Genomic DNA, 20,147 nt, shown 5'->3' with positions numbered 1-20,147 from the left:
TTTTATACACATAACACTCACTACAAGGGTTTAAATCTTCATCTTGTACTGCCTGTTGGTTAGAATCAAATGTTGATTCTCAAGCTACAGACCTCAACAGAGCTGCCTTTTTCGGTTTTAGAAACACAAGAATTAAATCCTGGCCAAAAATCCCCAATAAAATGATAATCACTTGATAACATGATTTATTTCAAAGATATGGCACGTAATCTCAGAGGATCAGGAATGGAAATACAAATCGATCATCAGAATTACACTAATACATATGAACGAATCATATCCAGCACAACCTGAACCAGTGAAACTTGCAAATGAGGGAGTGATACGTGATTAATTGAAAAATGGGAAGGAGCTTCAAAAGACAACACTCATGTAAGAATCCTCTAAAGAAAGTAAGAAAAGAAAAAAGAAGAAGTATGATTCATTCTGAATGCCTTTGAAGAAAAAGATACAGAGAATCCATCTAATAAGTGGAATTAGTATTGAGGCAACTTTTATAGTGACTGACTTCTAGTATTTTAGGATACAATGTTTGCAACAAAAAACGTTCAGACTACTTTTTGTACTAAAGTTCCTTGATTTGTCGTATACATGGAAATGTCTCGTAGAGAGAACAAAAAAGAAGTAAAAGAAAAGATCCAGACGTGCACTAACCATTGTGAAAAGGGGATCAATGAGAAGAAGGCAATGCACGCCAGTTATCAGCAACAGACATGACTCGATCTCGGGAACTTTGCGAAAGTTGTTGGAGAATTACATTCTTGACATGAGCAGCAGCTCTTTCACCAGAGCGGGTTGCAAGTTCCAAGTAGACTACAGCTTTCATCATGTCCCTTTCCTGCCCAAGTACTTAAAAATCAGTACCTACATGAATTTTCAAATTCCAAGTTTTCTTTCACACTCTTTTGATGGAGAATTTGTCAACCTAAACAATCAGGCCCCTTTTCGTTTTTCCTGTTTTCACAGTTAAGTTTTCCATTCATACTACAACGCTCAAATCATTCCGGGGGGAGTGGTCAACACATCTAGTGCCAAAGCAACAAACATCATTGTAAACGGAAAGATAATATTTATTTGAAACGTACAGAAAAGAGATGGAGTCCATGCTCAAATTGAGCTTTACTATGGCCACGATCAGCAGCCCGCTTCATCCACTTTTTAGCCTGCTGATGGTTGTGTACCAAGCCTTCCCCGCAAGAATAGCACAGAGAAAGATTGTACATAGCACGCACATATCCACCTTCGGCGGCCTTCAAAAACCACCTAGCCTTTTTCACGAAAAGGAGAAAAATGAGAAAGGAAAGGAAAAGAGACTGAAAAATCTAACTTTCACTGCAAACTTCTGCAACAATGAATGACTAGTCTTCATCAAATGGTTCATTGGGAGGAAAAATAAGAGCAATAGGTTCATAATCTGGTGAAACTAAGGTGCTTAAATATGCAAAATAATTTATAAATAGGAAGTATGTTCATAAAAGTTGGATAGATCGGAAGAATACACAGCAAGATGGGCCTAATCGAGTATCACCAAAAGGATAAACGGGCAACTAATTCAAACATTATATCGAAACATAAATCTGTCTCATAAGCAAAAGGGATAGGAAGGGGGAAATAACATACAGCTTCCTGTACATTTCGATCCACGCCATGACCCTGATGGAGACACAAAGCAAGTTGGTATTGAGCTCGAATGTTGCCAGCCATGGCCGATTGTCGCAGCCATCTTACAGCTTCAGTGGGATTTGGTGGTTTTGCTGCACAATTCATAGAAAGAATAATGAAAAGGTTGAAAACGATTAATTTGTTCTACAGAGGCAGTACCATTCATCCAGTTATCTACTTAAGCAGTAATACATAATTCACAAATTGTGTCAAAACAAACACAAGGAGAAATCTACATAACTAGCAAGTTCAGTAGTCGAAGGCCTGCAGCAAGCAACTAATGAAACATTTTTTCCGATTTAAAATACAGCAAAAGATCGATGCGTTGAAGCAATTCAAATCGTTGAGCATCCAGTGATTAAGTCTAACTAATAAGATTCTGCTTGTCAATCGAGTTAATACATAAGAGGGGGAATGAAATGGAATAAGATTGAGTATACCGTGCAAAAACGAGATTCCTAGATTGCACTTGCCAGCAGGATCGCCTAGGTCAGCAGCCTTTTGGTACAAGGCAATAGCCTCGCCTTTGTTGCCCATCTCCCAATAGAGAAGTCCAGCATCAACCATAGCAAGGGTGGACCCACGCGCCGCAGCCTTGAGAAAGGAATTAAGAGCCTTGTCAGAATTGGGTCGAACCCCAGCTCGACCATGCTTGAAGCGCTTTCCCCATCGCAGAAATAGCATAGCCTCCCTCAAAGGCCTGAGCGCCTCGAACCAAGGCTTGCATACAAACGACGCAGCTCGCAGATTCGGGAGGTTGAAAGAGGCGGCGATTTTGATCAAAACGTCGTAAGGCAAGGCAGAGAAATCCTGGCCCCCAAAAGAGGAGGGTGGCAGGAAGAAAGGCGTTTGAGAGGAGGAAGAGGTAGATGGTGAGGCATGGAGTCTGTCGGGGAACTTACTGGAAATGGAAATGGAAATGGAATTGGCGTGGGGAGAGAAGTGATCAACATCATCCTCGACCTCAACCGCAGCTTTGCCCTTGACATTGGAGAGAGAAAAGGAAGAGAAAGGAGAGGCATCGGAGCGATCTGGCCAAGTTCTTTGCTTCATAGTTTTGAGGAGGACAAGGCATCTACCACTACTCCATAAACAAATAATCAGAGACAGAGAAGAAGAAGGAGAGGGATTTGGTGGCGCAGTGCCCCAATAAATACGCCCAGTTTCCTCCGCCCCCTCCCCCAATAAATACGCCCAGTTTCCTCCGCCCCCTCCCCCGCCCCGGAGATCACTGCTTCTCGCTTCTCGCTTCTCGCTCGTGTGCCTTGACCATTTCTTCCTTTTCATTTATTATCTCCGACCCCACAACATTCCTTCCAACCAAAATAATCATCCTTTTTTCTTTAGAAGATATATACTGATTATTAAGTAATTTTCCTTTCATTATTTTACTTATCTACCCCTTCTACCATTTTTTTTTTTTTTTTTATTATTCTATAAATATGAATTGACTACATACCGCATAACAACCACTAAATTATTCCATATTATTATTATTGTTATTATTTACTTGAGCCAATTGAATTTTGAACTCTTCTTAAATTGTTTGAAAAAGTGCATTTCCTTGATGTTAAGGGTAGAGAAGGTTAAGAAGGCCTGGAGTTCACGAAGACCACTGAACACAGCTTATGATGAAGGTCCTATATTTAGTCTCTCCCATACACACCAAAAGAAAGAAAAAGAAAGATCCACTAAGCGTATTGTTCCATGAACTCATCGTTGAACTTTTTAAAGCTAGCCATGATCGCCGGCATCTCCTCCTCCGGCGGCAAGATGGTTGTTCGCAAATGGAAGACCCTGCAGAACCCATAAACACAAAAGGAGTGTTAACATCTTCTACTATTCTTCTCAAAACAACCCACTCCCACTAATTTAGTGTTGTTATGGAAGGGAAAACGAGAGAGTACCCTTGTTTCTGTCCGAATCCTGAGCCGGGGACTGTCGAAATTCCAGTAGCTTCCAGAAGCTTGAGACAGTAGAAGACATCAGCTGCTTTTCCTGCTGTTTTTGCTGCCTCTATTGCTTTTGGAGGCAGCTTGATTTGAGGGAACGAATACATGGCTCCTACAATACCCCCAATTTTCTCCCTTTTATATTTCTTTCGTTCAATCACTATTCTTCTTATTATAACAACACACCACCCATGTTCTTACCTTCAGTGAAGTTGCAGACTACATTCTTGCAGCTGTTAAAACCATCTGTCATTATCCTTGCCCTTCTCCTCAGTGACTCCAGGATCCCTTTGCTACATTCATTCTCATGGTTCATATTTCAGTATTACTACTATTTTGATATCATCAGAAATAGATAAACGTTCAAATACCATATAGGCATACCTTTCACGATGATATTGCTCATAGGATATGTCTCCAGGTTTGGGTGGATTGACCATGAGCCCCATCTACATTGTACAAAATAAGTCATTCTTGTAAAAACATGCTACATGAATTCAGGCTTCGACACGTCCGTCTCTGAAATATAATGACTAGTACTAACAAACAAAACTTACAAACACTTGTGCAGGAACATTTGGACTGAGTGATATTGACGCAACCTTGTAGATCTCATCCACTGTCTGCAGGCAGCATTAAAAGTACATGTACACAGAATTTGGATGGTGAGTGTGACAGAAGCAAAGATGGGAGGAGGACTCTGGTCTGGTGACTACATGACCACAAAGAAAGTTCAAGAACCAAATCCTAGTACCAAACCTGAGGAGGAATGTTCGTCATTTCAAAGTATCCACCACGTTGTCCGCACTCGCCCAAATATCCCTTTGACACAGTGTGGAACGATACGAGCTGAAGTTCCTTGCTGATGGGAGGCCCCATATCCATCAATACCTTCCATATGGTAAATAAGGCTACTTAATACAAATACACAGGTAGAGAGGAACATGTTTACTATGTTCTAGTGGCACTGTCACCAAACCTTTTTAGAACTAATGAAGGGTCGTTCATCCTGATAGATGTTTTGCTGATAAACTTCATCACCAAGTACAGCAAGATTTTCTTGAAAACAGAAGTTCAATATTTCTCTTAAATTTGCTTCACTAAGGCATTGACCAGTTGGGTTACCAGGGTTTATGATTACCATTGCTCTTACCTGGTCGTTTGACAGAATATAAGAGGGATTAGGTCGTGAACACAAACAATACATTTACATGGAATTATCTAACACACAAAATTATTCAAATATGCTGTAATGATTGGGATTGGGATGAAATATAACGATATATGTATCTAAAGTATAGATATGTAACAATCCAAGTCCATCCAAGCCCACCGTTGGCAGATATTGTCTGCTTTGGTCTGTTATGTATCGCTGTTAGCCTCGTGATTTTTAAAAGGCGTCTGTTAGCTAGAAGTTTCTACACCCTTATAAGGAATGTTTTGTTATCCTCTCCAATTGATGTGGGATTTCACAATCCACCCCCTTGGAAATCCAGCGTTCTCGCTGGCACACCGCTCGGTGTCTGGCTCTGAAACCATTTGTAACAGCTCAAGCCTACCGTAGCAGATATTGTCCGCTTTGGCCCTCACATATCGCCGTCAGCCTCACGATTTTAAAACACATTAAGGAGAGGTTTCCACATCCTTGTAAAGAATGTTTCTTTCTCCTCTCCAACCGATGTGGGATCTCACAACATCTGAGCAACAAGGAACTGATGAAGCACAGAAGGTGTCTTAGCTTTTGAATTGTTGTGACTAAAATACCAGATACATGAGTGTGCATTGAAGTTTCACCAATCCCGTTTCAGATACAGGCATCATCACCCAACATTAAACACAATTCTTCGAGTATCAAAAAGCGTTAAAGAGCTATACTAACCGTGATTCCTTGAGAGCGAGCTTGTGCTACGGACTGACGAAGATCATTGACATCAAGACCCCAGTTTGAGCTCTCATCTAAATAATATGGAACCAAGGAACCACCATACAGAGCAATTGTTGCCGAATAAAGAGGGTATTGAGGGACTGGAACGAGAATCTGGCAACACGAAGAAATGTAAGGCAACATACCAATAAAAAAAAAGAACTGAAAGGATAAAAGAAGATACATCACCCCATCGCCTTCACCATGGATTATAGTATTCAGTATCTGCATCACCCCTTTGCTGGCTCCATCTGTGAGATATATCAGTTCTGGATCACTGTCATTTAAGCATGCTGCAGTGAGCATTCTCTTGAGAACAAAGGTTAAAATTTATTGGCTCACCATCAAGTCAATATATCGGGGTCAGGAAAAATTTAGATCTTCTTATATCTATAGCTAGCACAGTTATACCTCGGATAGCCATCACGCCTTTCTATGAACTCCGCCACCTCCTTTCTTACTCCTGGATTTCCTCGGGAATCACTGTAGGCACCTGAAAGAGTAGCCAAGAGATGAATTTTTTTGTCAAGGCTGGTATGCCTGAGCTCTTCACTTTTGACACCTCAACTGAATAATTTTAAACTCAATGGTACTTTTAGGTGGTGGCTAATGGCGATAAGTAGAATACAAGCAATGGTCAAGAAATTTAAGGAAACATACTAATTTGGTGGCAAGAACGGAGTAATAAACAAAGCCCGTGGTATCTATATTTATTGATAACACACACTCGGATAATATGGCCATATGTAAAGAGAATTCTTATATTATCAACAGAACATCAGAGGCTGTAAAAAAGGGATTATGTAGAAATGGCTTCATGGAATGAATAAGTTCTTTCGTACGAAGTAACATACCTAAACCACCCTCAATCATTGAAAGATAATGTTTGGCCCTGGCAATTGCATCAGGAGGAAATAATTGTTCTACATTGGGATCATCTAGAAGAAATGGGGCTTGGCAAAGAGCAATTACCTGGGGAAGAACAATATATATTTTAATTATTGAGTTGGTATTATGCAACAAGGTATTGCTAAGCAACTCAAGTCATTTAATAGCAGTAAGTGTGAAAATCACCACAGAAGAAGGAAGTTGAAGTGAACCTGACGGGGAAAGGTCAAAGGCTTTTGGCCAAGAGCGTGAGGGTTCCCAACATTTGTGAAGATAATCTGGAAATTGTGAAAGCAAAAACAAAGATGATATGGATGAGAAGAAAATTTTGAAGAAAAATAAATGAAACAGATGAGAAGCATTCAAACCTTTTTCCCTTCTTTCTGAAGCTGAGAGGCTCGAAGATACAGTTCTCCTCTGACGGCATATTGCACCTTTTTCACATTCTCGTTTATGGACTCGTAATCTAATGCTTTTGGACCCATTTTTTGAGATAGTAAAACACACAGCTCCCTTTCGGTCTTCAAATAACACCTGATAAAACAACATTTCATGAACTTCCAGCACTCCTCAGTAACCATAGAACACAAAATAATTTTCTCCCAATAAGATTTCTCCCTCTTCGTTTACCCCCCTTAATTACTCCATCACTTTTCTTTATTTCATCCTTACTTCCTTAGAAAACTTCCTTAGAAACCTCAGTCTCCACCCTCATAATTTGAACAATAATCCATAAGAGATTCACGAGCAACCAAAACAGAAAAACCCCTCTGTTTAAAAACCCGTTTCTTGCCATAATTTTTCTAAAGCAATGCAACAAATACATTAGCTTCCCTTCTAGGTACCTCTCTTCCAACTTTGGTCGCTTTTCTTGGACTCGGATTCCTTCGAGTATGGTACTGAATTTCAGCTTCTTCTTCTCTGTATCTCTATCTCCCTCTCTCTTCTTCTCAATAGGAAAGAAAAGTTTCACAGGAGTAGTTATTTATTCATCTTTTTTTTCCCCCAGTACTCGAGCCACTCGTCACTCTGAGACATATCCTTGCTGTAAAATTTGGACACTAATCTCCTCCTTGTGTTTTCTTTTCGCTTACCGACAAACGGAGGCCGGTCAGCGATCAGAAATGGCGGTTGTCGTTAGTGGGTGTTCATGCAATGCTCCCAGTTGGAGGTTGGAGCAATGTATTGGGTGTGGAAGGCGACGAAGAGTTTGATCGACCAAGTGGCGATATAAGATGCCATGTGCCTATCTAATCATGAACCACCCCTTCAACAATACCATCTACCCTCTTCAATTCTCTTCCCTTTCCTGAAAACTCAGAACAAACTTCTTCTAATCTCTGCCTCAGATGCATATAATATCAACGACACCGCTCCAACAACTGTTTCCATTTCAACGCAACACCAGAAACTCACTCTCAATCTCCTGATGTCAGTCAAGTTCCACATTGTCCAAGTGGTGCAATCTCATGAGTTTACTCATTAAAGGTCCACCCCATTTCATCTCTCCGCCTGATAAATTATGTTCTTACGTACTCATTGTCTATCATTTTATTTGGTTCATTCCCTGGTTTCCAGAAGTGCATTCGGGCAAGCAAATTTTTCATTGAATAGCTTTCCTAAATTTCAATTACATGAAACTGAAAACAAAATCGTTAATGGTTTAGCCTACTCTCTCAAGAAACGCCAGTTAGTACTACAATTGATGGACAGGGAAGAAAATTCAGAAAACAGAAGAGACTTTTTTATTTACATGAAAGGTGGAAAAGAATGAGGTAACAAAAGGTTGTATGGCATAGTAGATGCAATAACTTTTGTTCCAATTCCCTAGTAGTAGTGCTATTTTAAGCAACAATAACAGCGCCTATGGGTGAGGTTGGTTTGGCAAGGTTGGGGGGTTCTTCCTGAACACATGTTTTCTACAACGTTCAAAAATGGCATCATATATGAGATCAAATTGAACTCCTGCTCTCTCCCGATTCACTATGAACATTATGTGATCCCCTTCAATTACCTTGTAATACCTGCAATTTTAATCAAACCTTACATTAAGATTTCACCCGAGCCTTCAAGTATTGCATGCAAAAGCCAGAATATAAAAATAAGAGAACGCTTTGAAGGCACAACTATGCTTTAACTGGAAGTGGATGGCTGCATGATATTATGCTTATAAATTCTAAATGATAACAATTGCGTTTCAAGCATGGAAATTAGGATTTCGGACAGGGAAAAGGAATTTGAGGATGTTTCAACTAACCAGATACCAGGTTCGAGGGGTTTACAATCTGACTCGTCTACTACATGACGATTTGGATGCTCAACTGGAAAGCGTGGGTGAGTCATGGAAATGGTGTTGAGTGCACCATCATTGTCCTGCCAATCTTCATCTCTGCAAAAACATTACTGTTATGTTCTGCTAGCATGATGTTATTGTTTTATTCATAAATCAAATCCAAAGATGGAAGGAATTTCTTGCTACTTATTTCTTCACACACCTGTAGCCTTTGTAAGGGGGAGCGACATCAGAAGGATGGCGCCATTGACTCATCTGCAGAACTCTGATAAAGAACAAGGGATGGATTCTGAATATGCTTGATGGAACTGTGACCCCCAAAATCTTCCTAGTGCACTTGGTTACATAGTTAAAATAGTATGTATCAGGAAAGGTCTGTAAGTCGCTGTTTAGACGGATGGAGCCCTGTATGGTAAGATCAGGGAGGATCCAATCTCCAGAGGCAAATGGCCCAGAATTTCCCTTGAGACAATCAAGAAGTCCCCAAATACCCATTTTCTTCCGTGACATGTTGAAGTGATCAAACCCAAAGTTATAATATGCTTTCAACCAGGGTATATCAATCCAATCATATATTATGACGCCCAGGCGGCACAGCTGTAGCAGGCATACAGGCTTCATTGATCTCCCATCTTCTGGCCTGGAACAAGTTGAGAAGAAAGGGACTAACATGGTTAGACTTGACTGTGTAAGCATGTTGCAAATATTGAGTAGGTAATATGTGATGTTTAAAACCTAAAACTAACCAGTATCATTCAATTTCAAGCATGTAATTGGTTAGACTCAACCATAAGCATTTTGCAATAATTGTCTCCCAAGCTTCTAAAAGTTGTGATTCAATGAAATCAACTAGAAGATATGTTTCAACCAATAAAGGAACTTACTGCATCCCATCCAAGTAGGTCCTGGTAGTCCCATTGAATACTCCTGACAAGGACGTGATGCTTATTACCCAGTTTTCCGTGGTGTTCTCATGCCCCTTGAATGCCTGAACCAATAAGAATATGTGAGCATCTCAATCTTTCAGACACGTGTTGTGGACAAAGATTAAACTCTATATTTCCCTAACCTTATCAGCGAGCATTTGCTGGAGTAGTCGGACGACCTGAGCTCCGGCAGAATGCCCCACAAAGTGAATAGGATGATCTTCATCCCATTCAGGATAGTGTCCTGCAAAATACCAATTCCAATAAGAAGATCGGTTTAAAGAAAGGCCGCTATGCAGGGCAAACAGTTATTTGGAATTTGGGAGTATATGAAGTTGAAAAGGACGGGAAACCTAGTTCATAAACCCGCCCAAACTGGGAATGGCCATAGGCCTTGCTATGTTCTTCCCCATAATCGACTCGTCCGCCTTTCAGATAATAGAACAATTCCCGAGCCCTGAGAAATCAAAACCCGGACGTAAGAATCAGAACACAAAAGCATGAAGGGAATTGAAGATTGAATTGATGAAGTATTCACCTATCATGAACGCTGGTTAAGGATCCTAGATCAGGCACAAGCACCCTATCGTCCTTCTTCTCCGCACCCGCAAAGTAGGACAAACCTCCCAATCTCTGCGGAAATGGAAGGGGGAGGGATAATGAGAGGTTAGGAGGGACATAATAGCATGGGGAGAAGAAACGAAAGGAAAGATGGGTTACTTACTCCTTGGCCGAAACCAAAAATTCCATGGACTAATACAATCGGAGGGAGGGTGTGGGGATTGGGTATGGTTGTGGTGGAAAAATCCTGTTCGTTCTCAACTTTGGGGGAAGGAGACAGAAAGCGTCGGTTGAAGGTTTGAGAAAGATCCCCAGCGACGGCTGAGCTAAAAATGTAAAACCCATACACCAAATGAACAAAAGAGCTAAGAAATAACTCGGTGAAATGCAAGGCATCAATCCAGAGACGAATCATACTGGCGAATTCAGCAAAAGAAAAGAAAACAGGAGAGCCTTCTTCAACCCTAGAAACAACAGGCGAGGGGCCGAAGGAAGGCTCTTCTGCTGCAACCGGGAGGCTTCAACTCTTCTCCTATATATCACTGAGAACCTAAACAACCATGGGGGAGGGGAGGAGGGAATAGGCGCCTTATATATAATATATATATATATATAATATATATATATATAAAAAGAAAAAAAAAATAGAAAAATGGTTTCCCCCACAATATTCTCACTCTTCTTTTATCCATTTCACATGCGGATTATTAACCAATCAGCTGTCCGTTTGGTCCAACAGCAGACCCCAAAAAGCTCAAATTTTTAGGCAATGTTAAAATGGAGCTCGTATTTCCGAGTGGGATTATTTCCTGACCCCTCTCAAAATTGTCCACCTAAGAAACAATATAAATATATTTGTGGGTTTCAATAAGAGTGTGCCGTGCTGGATCCTACCTGGAAGCTTTCTCAGCCGACCAATCTTCCCAACTGTATTCTTATCCCTTCTATCCACTCCATGTTTTTCATTGTTCCCTTCCTTTTTTTTTCTTTTTTCTTTTTTCATTTAAGCAATTAAAAAAAAAAAAAACATGTAATTCAGAAAACGATTATTGTAAAAGAAATAAAATAAATGAAAAAGGAAGCATGAATGGTTGGTAGTTTAAAAATGAAATGAATGGGAGACTGGGTCCCACTTCTAGAATAATCAGGTATGATAATGTAAATAAATTGCAATTTTATGATAGGGAAATGTGTAGTACAGAAGCCACGTGTGTAGTGGATGCCCAAAAATTAGATGCGTGTAAGATCTTCACACATGAATGTTCTGGAACTCCTCACCATAATTATTTTCAATTATTTTCGTCATTTTTTATATTTTCTTTTAACTTAATTGTCTTCCAATCGTTCCGCGGCGTCCGCATATACTTATTTTCATCCCTCTATTTTATTTCTTACGATTTTTAATCAATTTATATTTTAATTATTCTTTTTATTCAAATTAGCACAAGATTATGATTCGTTTTTTCTATAAAAAAAAAAAAAAAAAAATGGAAGCTTTCAATTACATGGGCCTGTCAATAAAATATATTAAAAGGGAAGGGTATTTGTGTCAAAAATATATATATATATATATATATAAAAATGCAGCAGTATTGGTAAACAAGAAGGGCCAGCTGTCAACGTGCCTACAAATCGGCCCATATGGATCGGTTGGCCCATAACATTTAATTCTACAAAAATCAGTACATATTTTACTTGAATTAGTTTCAATTATTTGTGATAATTAATAATATGGGCAACCAATTATGTTTAGGTGTGGAGTGCACCCCACTTGCAAAGAAACTAATATTTCTCTTGAAGCTTTTTAATATATGCATGCATTTAAAACTATATATTACATATTAAAATTCATAGATTAATTTGTGTGACCTATTCCATAGGATCATGCATTCAATTGCACACCCTTTCTTTTTCATTTTTTTTTTCACATGAAGTTTAATTATGATATGTCCTGTACTATGGTGGAAGAATAATACAAGGCATGCACTTCTCTATTATGTTATCTTCGAGACAAAGATAGATCCCCAATTGATTGTACACCAAGCATTCATCATTTTCTACTTCAATACATTATTCTATTTTTTTTATACACATTATTACTATTATTATTATGATTCTTCTTTTGAGTACAAGATGTGGAGGCTATTATTATAAAGTATGATAGATATACTTAGTTGAATTGCATGCCATATATTTTTTTTAATTATAATCCATCAATATCGCTATTTCTTTGCCCGCAATTTACAAATATAAAGTCCTAAGGAAGGTGGTGATATTAATATTCATCACCAATTACTAAATTTTGTAATAATAACCAAAAATTAAAAAAATAAATAAAAAAAAATAAAAAAAAGGAAATGGGGATACAAAAAATGGCGCCAAATTAGAGGACTATTTTCCAAAAACATTCAACACCCCTTTATCGGTAATCGGTATATCACCCCCCCACGAATAAATTTGAATAATTTAGAGAGAAAATAGAAAAAAATAAAAGTATATTTACCCTTTTGGCCCTGTGTAGTGTCAAGGGCATCGGCCGTTTCGACCCGGTCCACCGTAGTAAAAGTAGTTTCCCCAAACGGTGTTGATCCCACCTTGAATGTCGTAGCAGTTGGGATGGTCCGCCAAAACCACCAAGTTGGATAATGGAACCAAGCTGTTGTCCCAATCCACCACCTGCAGGTTCCGAAAGTAGGAGGCTTTTCCGAATCCCTCGCCGGCGAAATGCCCACTCCCCATCTCTGTAGTGGTGTGGAATCCCGACGGACTTGAATTCACCACCTCTCCCCCGAATTGCACCATTGTTGCATGGTCCTGTAAATGGGTGAAGAGGAAGGACGGCCAGTACCCCACCAAAACTCCCGACCCGAATTCCAGCCACCAATTTCCATGCTTCGGATCCTACACCCATTTATTTATTTATTTATTTATTTATTTATTTATTTATTTATTAAGAAGTCCAAAGAAAAAGTTGAGATAGAAGCGGATTCAAATGCTGCACCTTCCAGACCAACAAGCTGATGTCGAATTGACCGCCGTCAAACGAAGACGTTGGAGAAATTGCAGCCCCAATTGCAATTTTGTTGTTTGTCTGGACAAACCCCGAGCATAGCAAATTGTAACACCCGGTTGCTTGGTATGCATCCGACTGTCATAAAATTCATCTCAATATCAGCCCATATTTTGTTACGCAGGTAAGGGATGGAAGAAAGCAGAGAGCGTTTTGTTGATGGGTTACTCACGGTCCAGTAAGTAAAAAATCTTGGGTAATTGTCTCCATACAGTTCTGGACTAACCTGTGGATCCAAATTTCAAAAGCATTGGCATCCATCCTTTAAATGGAAAAAGCAAATAAAATGGTCTCTTTTGAAATTCACTTTAGTCAAATTCTTTGTCGGCCTACATCTTTTGCTTTTTTTTTTTTTTTTTTTTTTTTTTTTAGTTTTTTAAATCCAGACAAGGATAAAAGACGAGGTTTTTGTAACATAGGGAAAGACATACCTGCCAACCAGCTTCAATGGTGTTGAGATCGTCGCCGAAGGAGCCGGAGATGACCCACATTTGCGATAAGCTGAATTCATACTGATCGGCGACTCGTGGTGCCCACACATTGATGCTTGCTTTCGCCCCGAAGTAGTGATCGCCGGTCACGTATCCCACAGCGTGCTGGTTGTAAAAGGAAAAAAAAAAAAAAGGCATGAGAGAGTGAATGGTCACCTTCAAGCTAAAGCAATCCGCATGTATTCTGTTACTTTTGTTGGAAATCGTACCTCATGCCCGTCGCTGCTTGTTTCTCTCCTAACCCATCTTCTTACTTTCCTTCCAAACATCTGAAAAGAGGTAGCTCTTAACATGTCTTCCTCAGTTGTTCTTCTTATTGGGACGGTTCCCTCTGGGCAATTTTCTCCATTCATGCTCCATAATTGGAAGCTCTCTGTCACCGTCCTAGGCGGCTTATGCCCTTCTGGTCTCTCTGGCGGATCCTGCAAATCCAGACAAGAGCTTAGACTTAGATTCCCCTTGAATTGGGGTGCAACCAACGTAAACTGCGATTTGATTACCAATGGTATCTGCCCTTTCAACTTGGGATGGTCAAATGCGGGTTGCAGGTGAGATAAAACGCAATCTATGAGGTCCCCATCAGGACTCTGCATTAAGAAAAACCCGGTCTTGTTTATTGTGGAAACAGAGGAAGTGCAGAAACAGAGTAGATACAATTGGAATTGAGTAGTAACCTGAATTGTGTGGAGGGCAGGCTTGTTGATGTTGTCCAAGCGAGCCCTTATCATCTTGAGCTTGTTTAATTCCTGTTGGGGATGGAAGGTCTGATTTGTGGCGTGGGTTTGGGTTGGCGAGGAGTGCAGCGGAGTTATTGTGGAAGTAAGAAGAAGCAAAAGAAGCAAGGCAAAAACGGGAATGGGTTGGGAGATGTTGAAGCAGGCGGAGGAGGCCATGCTCAGGCGGCGTCCAAGCGTTGATCGACGAGAGAGGTAGAAATCAAAGCAAGGAGATTTGGAGCATTGTAGGAGGTTTGAAAGGAAGGGGAAGAAGAAAAAGAGGGTTAGAATTTGGGTATAGGAAATGTGAGTGTGGGGCTGAGTGTTATAAGTAGTTGGGTAGTGATGGAAATGATGATGGGTTCTCCTTTTTCCCCTTAAAGAGAGGGAAAGAGAGAGTGTTCCCAGTCTCCAATACAAGGGACCGGAAGAAACTTTAGCTTTTGAGATTAAAGGGGGCAACAATATGAATATATGAATATATGAATATATGCGAATATGAATTGTTTGGAGGGGCGGTGGGTTCTTCTCCGTCAGTACTGAGATAGAGATGGTGTCAAATCATGTAAAATGGAATTGTTGGGACACCCACACACAATGCATACTACTTACTGCGAAAGCTGAAGGCTTTGTGAAGGCTTTGGGTGTGTTTGCAATAGAAATTGAAGTAAAATAAACGGTAAAAAGTGCATTGGAAGGATGAGAAAGAAAAGGAAGCGTGGAAGTGGAAGAAGGATGTTGTTTGAACAATGATTTTGTCTAAAGCGGGCGTGGCTGTGCTCTCTTCGCTCGCCTTCCCCACTTTCTATTTATTAGTAACCCAATTTTTGGCGAATGCTACATGTGTATATATATATATTTATTTATTTGCGAACCATAATAATTGAATAAGTTTTGGGTGTAACTGGAGTGGGCTTTCGGAAAGGCCCATCAGTGCTCCAACAACAATACACATTCACATTGGTGCGTAGGCTATGTTGCGTGGGGGTTTGCAGAATAGGATAGAAAATGATAGGACATTAGAAAGAAGAAAAGATGATGAGATATTAGAAGAGAAAAAGGCAGAAGGGGATTCCTTCTGAATGCTCTTGCCTTCTTCTTCCATTTCATAAATTCAAACCAACCAAGAATGAAACATCAAGGAACAGGCTCAACCCAACCCAAACCAAACCACTACACAAAGGGAGTCCGGATTTCAGTGCCACCGAATCAAACTAGACAAATACAAGCAGTTGCTCGTCATTTTGCGCATCCTCACGTTTCTTCGGGTAACCGGTGAACTTAACCCACTCTCCTCCACCGCATCGTCGCATGTCACGTAATCGGTCAATGCCGCTGAGAGGTTAATGCCGAGGCTACCCTTGTCGTGGCTTTTCATGTTTGAAATGGAGGTCTGCAGGCTGCTGAATGCGTCGTCGTAAACCTCCAGGCAAACTTCCATGGCCGATGTCTTGTTGCGCCGGGCCTGTCCCATCGCCTTGTACGTCTGCACCATCAATAGCCTGATCGTGGCCTCGAGGACCACCGATGGGTCCTCCCGGCCCCTAGCCACAGAGCGACACAAGACCGGGTAGTCCGCCTTCTGGCAGATGTCCATTCCAATTTTGAGATTGAAAAATGCGTGGGCAGTGAAGCACATACACGCCATAATGGCCACAAGCAACGAAGAGCATGAAGTTGTGGAAGCCATTATGTGTATTCGAACCCCTGCAATCCGAAGGGTGTCTCGCTGCGCCTGGATTCAAGGACACAGGGAGGCTATTCCTTGAACTCGAAATATTTGGTTTCGTTTCGAGCCTGTTGAGTACAGAGAAGGATTGTTAGCATTATATAGTGGAGGGGTGTTGGGTTGGTTGGCCTTCATTGTAGCGATGGCAGGGCATCCCATGCGTTGCGTTCTTTTCCATATCACAACCGCTCATCGTACGCATTTATCTCTCTCTCTCGACCATTGGTTTGACCAACTAATCCGCCTCTCCATGTGGATCTAAACATCTTCATATTTTGTCACTCACTCACTCCCTAGGCATGAGCGAGATGACATAGATATTGTTCCTATTTTTATGGGGGGAAAAAAACACAAAACAAAGGATTCCACTGTTTTAATGGAGTAGTTGGGTTGGGGTTGACCATTCATCCTTCTCCTCCCACCAATCGCCTGCTTTTCTTTTCAACCATGGCATCATTCTGATACCAAAATACAGAGGTTTGTATATTTGAGAGGATTTGATGTTGAATAATTTATGTCAACTCACCACATTAATTATTCCTTTTCCCTTCAATTTAAAGTCGTCTCTTTCTTATTCATCACACAAAACAACGACTCATCCATTTTTTCAAACATCTATAATACTTTAAATAAAGATAAAAAAAAAAGAAGTGAGAGGTCAGTTTTGGCTTTTGAGAGTCAACTTCCAAGTTTTTGAACGGATAAGCACTGAATCAAACAAACATTTTTCTGTTTTCTTTTTACTGTCCTTTTTGAGTGTTTACATATATTTGGGCATCGTCAGAATTGAAAAATATGTCCATTTGAAGTTGCGGCTCAGTGCTCCACCGCCCAACCAAGCCAGCACATGCCATCTTATTCAAGGCTATCCCTTTGACTTTCTATTCAACCCCGTGTCTCTCTCTCCCTCTCTCTCTCTCTCAAAACTTTAAAATTGAAGCTCCCCACCTAGGATATCCAATCCAAAAATTTGATCTTTCCGACTTTGATTCTGCTTAGCTTTTAGCCATGTTCCAGTCATTAATCCCAGCTCAAGCTGTGTTCGACCCCAACGGAGGTGGATTCATCTTAATGCTGCTTTGCTTCTGATACTCTCTGCCTGCATCTATCCACTAATGATCGCTCCGTTCTTTTCGAATTCACGTGCCTCTTATCTCTTATTGCTCCACATACATACTTGATTGGCCTTACAATCGGAAGCAGAGACAGGAAAGGAAGGTGACCATGAAGACTGGATCGCCACTTGTTCCCCGATGTGGGTTGTTGATTATCATCAGCGCTCTTCTGTTACTTGAAACATCGACAGTGGCAGACCCCAGATCCCAAACCGCGAAGATACTTTGTTCAACTGTGTTAGAGCATAATACAACGGCTTTTGTGCCCAATTTCGTGGGCACAATGCAAGCAATCAGTGACCAAATGCGAACTGGTGGTTTTGGAGTGGCACGTGTGGGTAAAGGGCCGGACGCCAACTACGGACTCGCTCAATGTTACGGAGATTTGTCGCTGATGGATTGTGTGTTGTGTTACGCGGAAGCCCGTACTGTCCTTCCTCAATGCTTCCCTTTCAACGGCGGCCGGATTTTCCTGGACGGCTGCTTCATGAGGGCTGAGAATTACAGCTTTTATGAGGAATTTTCAGGGCCTCTTGACAGGGCTGTGTGCGGTAACAATTCCATCACCAACTCCGTTTATGGACAGTCGACCAGGCAGGCTGTGGCCCGTGCAGTCGAAACTGCACCCAACAATGGAGGGTATGCGAGAATTCAAGTGGCTCTCCCTGGAACCCCCAATGCCTCGGTTTACTTGTTGGCTCAGTGCTGGAGGAATCTGAATCGCAGCTCCTGCACTTCCTGTTTGCAAAACGCCTCTGCTTCTATCTTGAAGTGCTTGCCTCGATCTGAAGCAAGAGCCCTCAACACAGGTTGTTTCATGAGATACTCTAATGTTGACTTCTTAAATGCAGAAGCTCAAGCAACAAGGTCAAGAGGTATGGCCTAAAATTGATGTTATACGCTATATTTCATTTCAAGTTTTCAACTACACCACTTGTACCTGGTTCGAACTTAATGTGGAAATCCCATTCACCCACTCTGCAGGCACCATTGTAGCAATTGTAGTCTCGCTGGTGAGCTCTGTTGCTGTTTTAGTCGTTGGAGTGTTGATTGGCATCTACATCTGGAATAACAGATATGTAAACAACAAACGAAGAGGTAAACTTAAAACACTGCCTTTCAATTCATTGTTAGTTCAAGTCCCAAGAACTTGAAAAACAGAACAGATTGATTACTTATTAATTGAGATCACCTGATGAGCATTTATGTATGGATTGAAAGGTTCAAACGATGTAAACAAGATGGCAAAAACACTAAACAATAGCAGCTTGAATTTCAAGTACTCTACCCTTGAAAAGGCAACAGGGTCCTTTGCGGAGGCTAACAAGCTTGGACAAGGAGGATTTGGCACCGTTTATAAGGCAAGTCTTGTTTTGTTTGCCTCAAGCATCCAACTAGTATGTATAGCTCAAACACTGAGGTCTTTATCTATAGGGAGTTCTGTCGGATGGAAGAGAGATAGCTGTGAAGAGGCTGTTCTTCAATAACAAACATAGAGCAGCAGATTTTTACAATGAAGTCAACATAATTAGCAGTGTGGAGCACAAAAATTTAGTGAGGTTGCTTGGGTGTAGTTGCTCTGGACCTGAAAGCCTGTTGGTGTATGAATTCCTTGCCAACAGGAGTCTGGACCGCTTCATTTTTGGTAAATCTTGACACCATCATTTCAATGGAATCACTTGTATCAACATTGCTTCTGATTAGCTATGGAAACTATATGCAGATGGAGAAAGAGGTAAATCGCTGAATTGGGAGAAGAGGTTTGAGATTATTGTGGGAACGGTTGAAGGGTTGGCTTACCTGCATGAGAACTCAAAAAACAAGATCATTCACAGAGACATCAAGGCCAGTAACATACTGCTGGACTCAAGGCTTCGAGCTAAAATTGCTGATTTTGGATTAGCTAGATCCTTTGAAGAAGATGTGAGCCACATCAGCACTGCCATTGCTGGAACCTTGTGTGTATTTTTCCTTTTTGTCTTGAGAATGTTTGTATTGTTTTCTTTTTGTGAAAGTAGATCATTAAGTGGGTTGTGAATCCACAGGGGATATTTGGCGCCAGAGTACTTAGCTCATGGGCAGCTAACGGAGAAGGCAGATGTGTACAGTTTTGGTGTGGTGTTGCTGGAGACGGTGACCGGGAGACAGAACAGCAGGAGCAAAGCCTCGGACTACTTGGAAAGCATAGTACTAATTGTAAGGAACCCTCTTCTGTAGTTTCCTTTTGTAATTGGGAGTTTGTTGGAAACACAGAGAGTGGAAGTAACAAAAACATAAAACAGGCATGGAAGCACTTTCAAGCGGGAACAATGGAAAGGATATACGACCCAAACCTTATGGTTGAAGGAGATGGAAGCATGAAAGAGGAGATATTGAGAGTGGTGCAGATCGGGCTTCTTTGCACACAGGAGAGCGCATCTCTGCGACCCACAATGTCGAAGGTACTGCAGATGCTGATGAAGAAGGAAGAGAAGCTTCCGGCGCCGACCAACCCACCCTTCATGGACGAGAGGACGATGGAGCTGAACGATACCAGTGAGGACCCATCCTACTTCAACATGACGGAAGCTTCTTCCTCAGCGGCCACCGTGACCCATAGTTCATTTCATCCCAGGTAATAGTAACTGTAATAGTAATTTAGTGTTCAGGTGAGGAAGAATGTTGCAGACATTTTGGCGATAACTGTATGAACCAGCTTAATCTGAGTGCAATTCTGTGGCCCCTACAATTCCATATCCACGCGTCTGAACGGAATAAGGGGTGGCATCCAAATTGTTTTGTGCTTCCTCGTGGAAAGTTTGAATTCAACAACTCTTTTGC

At 41.0% G+C, this 20,147-nt stretch overlaps 6 protein-coding genes and 1 long non-coding RNA gene across 8 annotated transcripts; 1 reads left to right on the top strand and 6 right to left on the bottom strand.

Moving 5' to 3' along the window:
• Window positions 1–401: 401 nt before the first annotated feature.
• LOC111804954 (F-box family protein) lies at window positions 402–2,864 on the bottom strand. Its single transcript, XM_023689794.2, has 4 exons — window positions 2,103–2,864; window positions 1,621–1,754; window positions 1,086–1,268; window positions 402–838 (listed from the first exon to the last, which is right to left on the bottom strand). The coding sequence occupies exons 1-4, from the start codon at window positions 2,713–2,715 to the stop codon at window positions 671–673; spliced, it is 1,098 nt and encodes a 365-aa protein (XP_023545562.2). The 5' UTR covers window positions 2,716–2,864; the 3' UTR covers window positions 402–670.
• A 400-nt stretch (window positions 2,865–3,264) lies between these two features.
• Window positions 3,265–8,001, bottom strand: LOC111804951 (glutamate--glyoxylate aminotransferase 2). The gene is made up of 14 exons (XM_023689792.2): window positions 7,272–8,001; window positions 6,795–6,960; window positions 6,639–6,704; window positions 6,393–6,510; window positions 5,950–6,031; window positions 5,728–5,815; window positions 5,494–5,652; window positions 4,594–4,767; window positions 4,374–4,505; window positions 4,172–4,237; window positions 3,999–4,063; window positions 3,816–3,907; window positions 3,570–3,726; window positions 3,265–3,459 (listed from the first exon to the last, which is right to left on the bottom strand). Exons 2-14 carry the CDS (start codon window positions 6,909–6,911, stop codon window positions 3,354–3,356), a joined length of 1,422 nt encoding a protein of 473 aa, XP_023545560.2. The 5' UTR covers window positions 6,912–6,960; window positions 7,272–8,001; the 3' UTR covers window positions 3,265–3,353.
• A 147-nt stretch (window positions 8,002–8,148) lies between these two features.
• LOC111804952 (uncharacterized) lies at window positions 8,149–10,788 on the bottom strand. The gene is made up of 8 exons (XM_023689793.2): window positions 10,370–10,788; window positions 10,184–10,278; window positions 9,999–10,102; window positions 9,789–9,889; window positions 9,604–9,707; window positions 8,922–9,359; window positions 8,684–8,815; window positions 8,149–8,450 (listed from the first exon to the last, which is right to left on the bottom strand). The coding sequence occupies exons 1-8, from the start codon at window positions 10,619–10,621 to the stop codon at window positions 8,291–8,293; spliced, it is 1,386 nt and encodes a 461-aa protein (XP_023545561.2). The 5' UTR covers window positions 10,622–10,788; the 3' UTR covers window positions 8,149–8,290.
• A 1,566-nt stretch (window positions 10,789–12,354) lies between these two features.
• LOC111805725 (protein neprosin) lies at window positions 12,355–14,790 on the bottom strand. 2 transcript variants are annotated; one of them, XM_023690930.2, is made up of 7 exons: window positions 14,442–14,790; window positions 14,268–14,354; window positions 13,977–14,189; window positions 13,708–13,872; window positions 13,449–13,502; window positions 13,208–13,354; window positions 12,364–13,107 (listed from the first exon to the last, which is right to left on the bottom strand). In XM_023690930.2, the coding sequence occupies exons 1-7, from the start codon at window positions 14,658–14,660 to the stop codon at window positions 12,730–12,732; spliced, it is 1,263 nt and encodes a 420-aa protein (XP_023546698.1). In that variant the 5' UTR covers window positions 14,661–14,790; the 3' UTR covers window positions 12,364–12,729. The 2 variants fall into 2 exon arrangements, with proteins under 2 accessions (XP_086984791.1, XP_023546698.1); XM_087128665.1 differs by lacking the exon at window positions 13,449–13,502 and having other exon boundaries at window positions 12,355–13,107.
• Window positions 14,791–15,678: 888 nt separating this feature from the next.
• Window positions 15,679–16,173, bottom strand: LOC111806025 (putative pectinesterase/pectinesterase inhibitor 26). The gene has a single exon (XM_023691352.2). The coding sequence runs from the start codon at window positions 16,171–16,173 to the stop codon at window positions 15,679–15,681; it is 495 nt and encodes a 164-aa protein (XP_023547120.2).
• Window positions 16,174–16,921: 748 nt separating this feature from the next.
• LOC147790061 (uncharacterized) lies at window positions 16,922–18,756 on the bottom strand. The gene is made up of 2 exons (XR_015422993.1): window positions 18,616–18,756; window positions 16,922–18,390 (listed from the first exon to the last, which is right to left on the bottom strand). It is a non-coding gene; the product is annotated as an uncharacterized LOC147790061 (long non-coding RNA).
• On the top strand, window positions 17,437–20,062 carry CRK2 (cysteine-rich RLK (RECEPTOR-like protein kinase) 2). Its single transcript, XM_023690049.2, has 7 exons — window positions 17,437–18,202; window positions 18,312–18,425; window positions 18,549–18,688; window positions 18,762–18,972; window positions 19,051–19,285; window positions 19,373–19,523; window positions 19,610–20,062. The coding sequence occupies exons 1-7, from the start codon at window positions 17,437–17,439 to the stop codon at window positions 19,943–19,945; spliced, it is 1,953 nt and encodes a 650-aa protein (XP_023545817.2). The 3' UTR covers window positions 19,946–20,062.
• The last annotated feature ends 85 nt before the right edge of the window (window positions 20,063–20,147 follow it).

The sequence above is a fragment of the Cucurbita pepo genome, chromosome 11, assembly GCF_057944985.1.
Source record: "Cucurbita pepo subsp. pepo isolate OVF chromosome 11, ASM5794498v1, whole genome shotgun sequence".
In the NCBI taxonomy this organism is placed as follows: Eukaryota; Viridiplantae; Streptophyta; class Magnoliopsida; order Cucurbitales; family Cucurbitaceae; genus Cucurbita; species Cucurbita pepo.
Note: the sequence above shows the minus strand (reverse complement) of the source record. Positions and strands in the feature narration are given on the sequence as shown.